At 35.3% G+C, this 10828-nt stretch overlaps 1 protein-coding gene across 1 annotated transcript in view; it reads left to right on the top strand.

The window, feature by feature from the left end:
* The window catches only part of LOC107297496 (bifunctional heparan sulfate N-deacetylase/N-sulfotransferase 3), a 60616-nt gene extending 55311 nt beyond the window's left edge, over positions 1-5305 (top strand). Inside the window, exon 13 of the mRNA XM_015826858.1 lies at positions 5186-5305. Coding sequence (XP_015682344.1) covers positions 5186-5305 — 120 coding nt within the window. The remainder of the gene's footprint in view (positions 1-5185) is intronic.
* Positions 5306-10828: the final 5523 nt, after the last annotated feature.

The following is a 10828-nucleotide window of genomic DNA, read 5'->3' on the forward strand; positions in this document are numbered from 1 at the left end:
TCTCTCTGTTGAAATGTGTGCCTCCAAGCCATGACAGATTGCTTGGGCTGGAAGTGTTCCTTTAAAGTTTTCTTTAGATCGGAGTATGATACCGTTTCCAGCGAATCCGGGGCGATTAAGCTCTCGGCGATCTCAAAGGCGTCTTGCCCACAAACGCACAACAATGTGGCAGCCTTTAAGCCTTCCTCCCGAATCTGGTCTATGCGGAAATACGTCTCGACTCTTGCAACATAAGATTCCCACCTCTCGGGGTGAGAAACGTCGAATTCCGCCAAACGCCCAACTTTCGCCATGATCGAGGATCAGGTCTTCTTCTTCTTCAGCCGCCCGCACCCTCCAGCGATTTCGTACTGGCAGGATAACGCTGACTTCCACGCCGTTTTCTCTTCCGGACTTCTTTGGGTGAGTCTTCAAGCTTTCCTAGCTGTATAGACTGAATCCCACCTTCGTCGCCAGTGTTAAGTCTGGAGAATAATGGCGCTTGAGACGAAGCATTTCTAACAAGTCTTTATTCTCTGCTTCCATAACACGAACAACCCGAGCAGAGGCACGCAGGCCTCTATTTATACCTTCAGATCCCCGGGCAAGTTCAACCAATCACAATGCTCTCTTTTCCCGCCTTGCGCATGTGCGCAAGGCCGGCGCCACTCAGTCTTGTCCCGGGCAGCTTCTGCAAATGCCCGGGACTCTTGCAACGTCCCGAGCCTGCCTTTGCAGGCTCAGGACACAACATGGACAATACAGTATATTAAATTAAGATAAAACCATAATGAAATCACTATAATATGGAGCCATAGAATTGCTGTAGGATAGATATTATAATTCAATATCTAAGGAAGTTAACCATCTAACTGCTTCTGGTATGGTTGCCATGAGATCATCCCAGGTGCCTTGAAATTTCTTGAGGAGACTTTCTTCAACTATATGTGTTCTAGTTGTTCTGGAGCACCACAGTTGCATTGCGGATTCTCGGCCCTCCCCCACTTAAAGAGCTTTGCCTTAGTTCTGGCATGGCCTGTCCTGATTCTATTCAGGTGGCTCCATAGTTTTCAAGACAACCGCATTCCTGGAAATGGATTTGTTGGATCTATGTTATTTGTTTGGTTGTGATTATTAAAAGTTGCCCATCTTAATCACCAATCTTCATCTAGATCGTAAGACTGTGATATGTTATCCCAAATTGGATTCCTAGACTTAAGCCTGGTGAAAGGTAGTGAGTCTAATATTTTTACACATTGGAAGATAAGCATATTTTTATAGTTTGCCGTTTTGAAACTTGCATATACATTTTTCAAGGTAAATCTCATTTAATTTCTTACTAATCGATTTGGTTTCTCTGGAAACCTCATTTTATTTCTCAGTCACTAGTGGTATATCAAGCAGTTTCCAATTCAGATCAATTTCATGTAATGAAATCAACATTGATGAAATGTCAAATTATTAAAATTGATGATAAATATGAATGGATTTAAACCTTATTCAATTTGTATATCCCTTCCTTTCTAAAACTGTACTTCACATACGTGAAAAAATAAGCTTCAAGTTGCTGTTTATAAAATCTTGAATGCAGAATTGATTGTTGGTTTCTTTCTTTCTTTCTTTCTTTCTTTCTTTCTTTCTTTCTTTCTTTCTTTCTTTCTTTCTTCTTTCTTTGCAGTTACTAATTATTGATGGACAGCAGTTGAGAAATGACCCAGCTATAGTAATGGAAGAAGTGCAGAGGTTTCTGGGAGTTACTCCTCATTATAATTATTCAGAAGCTTTAACGTGAGTTAAATTGTTGATTTAACATATTATATGCAATTAAATTGTACAGAATAAATAAAGGAATTCATACGATTGTAATTTGGCTTGATAAATCAAAATATGCATAAATATTTTATACCTTCATATAAGCTATGTTTGAATCTGGCAGTCTATAATTAATGCTTATTTTTCTAAGCTAAGAAATTGGGGTTACAAGATTTGGAAGAAAGGGAAAACTATGATTAGAAATATTCTGTTTTACTTCTACAAAAAGAATATAAAAGAGCAATGTACATGGATACACAGACTAAGGAATACACGCCTTGGTCAAATATCCTATTTAAAAGCCATAATATAATTGTTTCTTTATTTCTTCTCTCTAAAACGTTTTTTTAAACCCTTTTTCTCAAAAAGATATACTTCTAACATTTCTCTTGGAAGTACATTCCCAAAGAAACAATTAATATATCAATCAATGAATGATAAATCATTGTGATTAATAACAAGTATATTATTAATTTGATAATATCAGCATTATATTTTGGGATTTGCTCAAATACTACTCCATTAAACCAGAAGAACGCTAGCAACTATTCACCACCATTGAATTTCCATAAATCTTCCTTTAAAATGAATATAGTGAAGTATTTCAGAGTGGGCAGAAGCTGAAACAAAGGGAGGACTGCATCCGGTAAACTGGTTCTGCCTTTTAAACTGGCAAATAGAATGATATGCCTTTTTTCCACTCATTTTTCCACTTACAGCAAAAGATTTTTCATCCAAAAGCAAGAAGAACCAAATCTCATCTTCTTTTACTTTGACAGAAAAACACAATGGCATCCGGGGTATCTGTAATAAATAATTACACACAGAGACCATTTGAACTTAAACCATTTATTCACTTGCCCTTAAAAAGAGATTGATAACCTTGGTCTACATGTCTTTGTATGGGATCTTGATATCTGTTCTCATAAGAAACACTCAGAATAATATGGTGTCCGTTCCTAGCTCTGTTTCGTGCCTCTGAGTCAACTCTGCTTTTGTTTGTTTGTTTTGTTGTGGCATGTATAGCAAATTGACTTTAATTACTGAGAGATAAAGTTGATTGTCGGCAAAAGAGAAAATGGATCAAATTCACTTCTAGAGCAGTTCTGTTCAGTTTTCTACTTCTTTTACTTCAGAGCGCTTAATCTGAAATACTGTGAATTATTACCAACTGCATCTAAATCAAAGTGCTTATCTTTCTTTCTTGGACAAAACTATTTGTTAAATGTTTTCATTTAAAACAATTTATTTTTTCAAAAGCTCTTATTTCATTCCAGCACTCTTATTTTTTTTGAATTATTTTAGCCTTGGATATTCTTATTTCAGTTTACAAGCTAGCAAATAATCAACCAATTTTGCTGAAACCAATGACACCAAATGTGGTGCACGTTTGTTACAAAAATAATCCGTACAATGAGGTAGTGTAAATCTAGAACACGCAGTGATCTCTTAAGCATCCCACTGTTGTGTTTGTGAGGAGGCAGAGACAATGTATTAGTTATTTCTTTCAAGAAATGTGCTGATCATTGACTTAGTACAATATGCAAACCAAGCCAATATTGTATATATCAAATCCTATGTTGGCATTGAGCATGATAATTGTTGTTATATATTATCAATAGATTATCAAGATAATCATTGATACATATGCATAAATGTGAACATTAGGAAAATTTTATGTATCACAACCTGTAAATTATGTATAGAAGATAGAAATACATAAAATCAATCCATGTGTGTGTATTTTAATGCTTTACAATCTAATTTTCTTGACCTGGAAAATCCTGAGAATTAATAACATGGTCTGCCAAACGTTTTGATTAAGAAATCTTAAAATATATTCTCTATAACTTTGTATATATATTCTTTATAACTCTGTTACACTGTGCCAAATTGGAAGAATAGTGAGTCAGATTATCAGTCTGTCTTGGCCTTGCAAGAACTTTCTGGCAAAAACATATCCATTCTATCCTGGAAATTCCAGATACCAGATTCCGGATACCATACCTGAAATGTGAAAAATCATATGCTCAATCATTAAGGTGTAGATTTATCTTGTATTTTGTGTCATTTGGTTTCTCTTGTGAGCGATAGTCTTTTTCCTGTTCTTCTACTTCCCAGGTGTGGGGAAAATAGCTGATACCAGGAGCATAAAGAAGTCAGGAAAACCATTTTTTGTTCCTTCTGTCAATATATTCTGGACCTCCATTAAAAATATGAATGAGGAGTAATAACAATGTCCTTCCTATAGGACAGAACAAGATAGTAGCTGGCTGAATTACTGGCTCCAGTCACGTTAATTCCGTCTGGAGGTCATAAAGAGTAGGCTTAAGGTTATGCAGACAAGGCAATAAAAAGGGTTGACTATCATTTGCCTAACTAGGAAATGAAAGCATTTATTGAGTTTAAATGTAGTATATGTTTCAGGTTTGACTCACACAAAGGTTTTTGGTGTCAACTTCTGGAAGAAGGAAAAACAAAATGTCTTGGAAAGAGCAAAGGGAGAAAATACCCTCCAATGGACTCTGAGGTAAACCCTTATTTTACATGTACAATGGATAAAGTCCACTATGTTGACATACAACAAATTTTGTGGGGGAAAACTTTGCCCTTTAAATTTGTGGCACTTAAAAATGTGTTGTTGGTACTAGATTGTGCCCATTTAGGACACAATCACATATGGATTGTCATTAAAAATTACTTAGTATTTAGCAGAAATAATTAATTTTATCTGATCTTATTTGCTAATCATGCATAATCTGCTCCCATTCTACTGAGGCTGATTGCTTCTATATTTATTTTGAGGAAAAATGAAGAATATTCAAAGAAATAGAATCTTATCTGCCAATCTGTAAGTTAAGAGGTTTTCCTATAACCCAGAAAGTCAAATCATTCAGTGTTAAAATATATTAGCTGGACTAGCTGAAAAGTTTTGCTGAGAATAATTATTGGTTTTATACATTGATTTCATTCATTTCATGCCACAACCCCACATGATGCTCAGCAGATTTAATATACATTTAACATATTCATACTAAAGAGTATTGACAGAACTATTTCAAAAATGGATTGAAAATCACTGATCAGTTGTTTGGGAAGGGGAAGTACTAAGCCTGCATTTTATGCTTCTTGAGCTTATAAGTCGTGTAATATTTTAAAAAGGACACAAATATGCAACCTAGATACTGAAATTCAAAGGGAAATCATGTATACTTTCTCATCTTTCTTCCTGGCATGCAATCTCTGCTAGATGGATAAGAATATTTGTCTGTTCATTAGTCATCTATTAATATATTTATATATTTTTCAAATGCAAATAAGTGAAAAGGTAGAAGTATAAATAAGGCAACTGCATTATTTCACTAAATAAAATGTCAGCTTTTGTATCCATCAGTGCAGGGTTTTTCTGTCAAGCTACTACAGAGATCACAATGTGGAACTATCAAAGCTTCTACACAAATTGGGACAACCACTACCATCGTGGCTGAGACAGGAGTTGCAAAAAGTGAGATAGCACAAGGACTCTTCTTGACTTAAAATACGAGCAATCTTAAGTTTCCAGGAAACTTCATCAGAACTAAAGGTCTTCAACCGGAAACAAAAGATTGAGATATGTGTGTTATATTGGCAACTGGATTCTAAAAAATTATATGCATTTATCTCTAACAGTACATGGGCTTTGTAACAATAGAAGGATAGATGGATGTAGCACAAAGCTTAATCTATCATGACCTTCACCTCTGTCGGAAATATGAAAATCCATCATGTAACTCCTATTCAATGCAATAGGGTTGGTAAATGGATTATTCTTAGAGACCATCCTATAGATCAGGGGTAGTCAACCTTGGCTCTTTTATGACTCGTGGACTTCAACTCCCAGAATTCCTGAGCCAGCACAGCTGGCTCAGGAATTCTAGGAGTTGAAGTCCACGAGTCATAAAAGAGCCAAGGTTGACTACCCCTGCTGTAGATGTGGCATCAAGCAGCAAGTTTCAAATGTTTGGGTTAAATTTCAAGAGAGGATCTATATAATGGTTCAAAAACAGAACAAATATTTACAATTTTATATAGTTTATTCCTATCACTTTAATAATATTGTATGTCTCTCTCTGTCATGTTGATTTTGTAAATTACCTCCTCTGCTCAGTTTTCAATTAGTTGAATTACAATGGTGACTTTTTAAAAAGGTGACAGAAATGTAGCACAAAATGCCAAGCTTACTCCCACTTCACGGTTCTGGTTTCAAAACATAGAACCAGATTTTAAATCAGTGAATGTGGAGTAAAAATAGATATTATTTTAAAAAGTAAGGATTCCTCCCACTTGGCCTAAATTCTGGGAATAACATCAACACAATAAAGAAGCAGTTTGGCATTGCCTTCTTCCAGAACTTTTTTTTTTTTTTTTTTTGAGACTCCTCAGTCCAACTCATGGCTCTGGCATTTTCTGGTTGCTTCCATCTAAGTTTGACACTACTTAGTTATTGAGATCAGACAATGAGTAATATTAGTAGGTAAGAATTACCGTTACTGGAATATGCGTCTATGAGAATACATTAGTGTCTATTCATCATATCATCAGAATTGGGAGTTTTCATGGCTGTGAAGATTTCTAGAAAAGATGGATGGGTGCCTTAACTCAGCTGCTATGCTACATCAGGGCAAAAAATACATATCAATCTGGATATGGATCAGGAAAAGTGCCAGATACTGGAGTGCTCCTGCTGTCCCGTGTTCGTTCCATTATCCTTTGGGAGATATTGTTTTGTAATGTAAATGAGTTACATATTAAAACCAAGAGCTTATAGGACGCTAACATGCCCACAGGTCCTTCCGTTGTCACCAGCTTTTACATTCACACAACAGTTTATGTACAGAGATCCCACAGTCCTGACTGACAGCAAGAAAACGGAACATGTTCACAAACCACTTTCAACAGAGTGTTGTGGCAATCATGGTTCCATTAGAAGCACAGAGACATTTGAAGCCACAATAAAGTTATATTGATTTAAGTATGCAATTGCTTCTTTCTCGCTTTCTCCATATTTAGATAAGAATTTAAAAGAAAAAGATCAAGAGAAAGAAGATAAAAACCAAACATTTTTATACCTTCTGTTCTATCTGGGGAAAGCATTGGACATATCCATCCTATTATTAAGCCCACAATTGATACTAATCAATAAATAATAAAAGCTAATAAAGTATATAAAAATAAATTTAAACAAATAATGTGCTGTTTTGCCTTCAAAAGCAATATGCACAATTTTCATTTTAAAGATGTGATGAAATTTCGGCTGGTATTAAGTAGTGATGATCAATGTTAATAGTTAAATACTATTATAAGCCAAATTTACCTTACTGCCATTTGTCCCATGGTGCTTCACATCAAAACAATATTGTCAGTATTGGTTGAGTGTAAGCTAAAATATATACGAGGAATAAAAACATTGTTCTGTTCTATTGAAATCCATACAGTATAGTTAATTAAATATATAAAATGTTGCCTAGCCAAAGTTAACATTTTCTTAGTTTAAATATTCTTTAAAAAAAACACTTCAAATTGGTGTGGGCTGAAAGACATCCACAATTTAGAAAACTTTACAGAGTAGGAAGCGTCTTTAGCTTTAGCCCAATTTCCATCAACTATTAGAAATCAGCACTTTAATATGATGTACAAGATTTTCTACTGTACCCTCTGTCATTACCTTTTGTGAACAAATGTAAAATTGTTCTTGGACATGTATGCAATCTCCTGTTCATTTGTGAAAAGATTTTTTGCTGAAGAGTGATTCACTTCCTCCTTTATGCTGTAGAGGTACAGTCATTCCTGCACAATACGATAGAACTGCAGATAACTTTTATGTGGGAGGTTTTTGTTGTTTTTTTTGGTGATATCTGAGTAATGGGATCTCATTAGCTGAATGTTTGCATAAAGAGAGAGTACATCAAAAACCGTGTTTCTATCAAGCGGCCCCTTCCAGATATGGGCTGAGAAATTTTGAGTGTTTAATTCAATACATCTAGAAGTATGGGGAAAGGCTATCCTAAAATATTAAGTTCCTAAAGAATTATTCTGCAATATGCAGTGGTTCTGTAGCAAGTTTCTGAATAAACACTACAATGTGAGCCAGTATTCTGTAAATTTTGGTCTTAAAGCATTCAAAAAAATTACATCAGTATCTAATATCTTGCTTAAGTGAGAGTTCATGCCAATGTAGGCATATGTGCATATATACCCACAAAAAGAGAGACATACGTGTATTTCACAAATCCTTCATAGTAATTTACAGAACAATATTGATGTGACTTGAGTTGGCTGTAAGAAACAGGTGAAAATAAAAATCAATGTTAAAACAGATATGTCAGATATGTTAAAGGGAGTCAGGTAAAAGGAATAGAAACACGGATATTAATCACATATTCCAAGAAAAATGCATATTTTTCTATTGCAATATTTGCCCAGTTCTGCACATCAGAAAGCTAATATTAATATATTGTACAGATTATACTTTATTATTGCTAAAATGTGAAGCTTCCTCAGGAAGAATAAAATATTTCAGTGTTGATAGATGTAATATTCTTCTCATTCACATTGAATGAAAATCTATGGAAATGTATTTCTCAATATTTTTAAAATAAAATAAAACTGGACATTATTCTGCTAGTAGCATGATTTCTGCACCAATAAATTGAGAAATGTTTTTGGTGTGCTAAAGTTATACCCACATTCCATTAGAACAGTACCAGACATGCTTTTAATGAGCAGCATAAATCGGATTGTAAAGTCATATTTTTGCTTTATAACTCATATTTAATTGATCATATTTAAATGATCAATTTAAGGTCATAAATGCTTGCATATCGCTAACATTTTTAGATCATAGAAATCCTTGCCCTAGTGATGAATAAATGTCACTATGATTTCTGCCTGATATTTAATCCACTTTATGAACGTTCAATGATGTTGCCGGTTCATCTACAGGAAAGTTATATTCTTTTCTTGGAAACTTTGGAAAAGACACAAAACTACTGTTTTAAGATGTGATGCAAAACATTTAGTTCTGTTTCTAGTATAAAGCCAGGAATATATTTTCTCATTTTCATGCAAACTTATAATACTAGATAAAAAATTTAACTGGGCTAATACAGGGGAAAATGGGCTCGTGTCGAATTTTATATTTTATCCCAAAACAAAGAGTCATTCTATTTCTTTAACCTGCACAGATTTTGAAACAGGTTGTTGTTGTTTTAATGAGTATCTTGCAAATGTTTCCACAATACCCCAACCAGCCAATTCTGGGAGCTAAAGTTCACAAGTCTTAAAGTTGCCAAGTCTGGAGATCCCGGCTATACACCAAAATAAATTACCAGGTGCAGAAGAATCATGTTGGCAGAGCAAGATTCACTACCACAAGGACAGGTAGACCACAGAGCAAGTGGCATTTGTAGTTTGTCCATGTACACAACATAATACATTTTTGGAGCAACACGGGTCAGTAATGGCTCGGCACCATTCACTCCTTGTAAAGAGCTTTAAATAAAGCCTCTGAATTTAATTTGGCTCCTGGTGAATAAATTGTGTGGTATTTCTGGCAGCATTATAAAAACATCTTGCTATATCCTTCTTCCAAGTTTTTTTATACTACCCAGTCTAGCCAACACCTATCCAAACAATAACCAAGCTGACACGGCTTAACGTCTGAGACCAGCCAAGGTCAGCTAAGACCAGCCGTGCTGACGCATCAAAACTCTGAAATTTGCTCAAATTGATGCAGAATTCAAAAGTACGGTTTGATCCAAGTGTGTGTCCTGAAATTGAACTTTTCTTTAGAATATTGGGTGCTGACCTGCACCACCAGAGCCAGCACGGAAATGTAATATCCCATTAGCACAAGAGAAAGCAAAATGAAAGCTTGCAGGTGACCTCGTTAAAGAAAATAAGATAATCAAAGAAAAATCAAATGCTAATTCCCAGATCCCTTCTTCCAAGAAGGAATGAAAGAAACCCGTGGGATCAGGAATAATGTTAGTTTTTAGAAATTGCACAACAAATTGGATCAATCTTAATTATGTCCCCTATTCCCAAAAGGTGTAAAACAAGCTTTTATGGCCTGGCCTAATATTAGCTGTAGTTATTAACTAAGCCATAGTTCCTTATTCCAAAACTAACTTTTGACTTCTTAAAATCAATATACACTTGTCGAGACTCATTATCATACCCCCCACAAAACTGCCTTAAATGAAAGCATTAACACAACTAAGGGCCAATCCATTTACTCAGAGTTGACTTGATACCTGCCAAGGCCAAATCAGGTTCTTTGTAGCTTCTGTTATAATAATAATAATAATAATAATAATAATAATAATAATAATAATAATAAAGTTGGAAGGGACCTTGGAGGTCATCGAGTCCAACCCCCTGCCCAGGCAGGAACCCTACACCATTTTAGACAAACAGCTGTCCAGTCTCTTCTTAAAAACTTCCAGTGTTGGAGCATTCACCGCTTCTTGAGGCAGGTTGTTCCATTGGTTAATTGTTCTCACTGTCAGGAAATTTCTCCTTAGTTCTAGGTTGCTTCTCTCCTTGATCAGTTTCCACCCATTGCTTCTCGTCCTGCCTTCAGGCGCCTTGGAGAATAGCTTGACTCCCTCTTCTTTGGGGCAGCCCCTGAGATATTGGAACACTGCTATCATGTCCCCCCTCGTCCTTCTCTTCATTAAACTAGACATACCCAATTCCAGCAACCATTCCTTATATGTTTTAGCCTCCAGTCCCCTAATCATCTTTGTTGCTCTTCTCTTTTATCTTTATTTATTTTTTACAAAGATACAGCTGCAGTGAGTCTCTAAAGAGAGACAATCAGAACAGCACAGATGATGAAAGAGGATTTCCAAGTGATTTGGAAAGAAAATCATAATACAAGAAGCCAAGATATGAGTAACCAGAAGAAAGTCCAGGACACACAGCTGCTAAATTAAGAAACAAGCTTGCTTAATGAAGAATTTCAATGTTGCACTGAACCTTCGCACAGCTATTT

The sequence above is a fragment of the Protobothrops mucrosquamatus genome, unplaced genomic scaffold (assembly GCF_001527695.2).
Source record: "Protobothrops mucrosquamatus isolate PMUCROS unplaced genomic scaffold, P.Mucros_1.0 scaffold3344, whole genome shotgun sequence".
In the NCBI taxonomy this organism is placed as follows: domain Eukaryota; kingdom Metazoa; phylum Chordata; class Lepidosauria; order Squamata; family Viperidae; genus Protobothrops; species Protobothrops mucrosquamatus.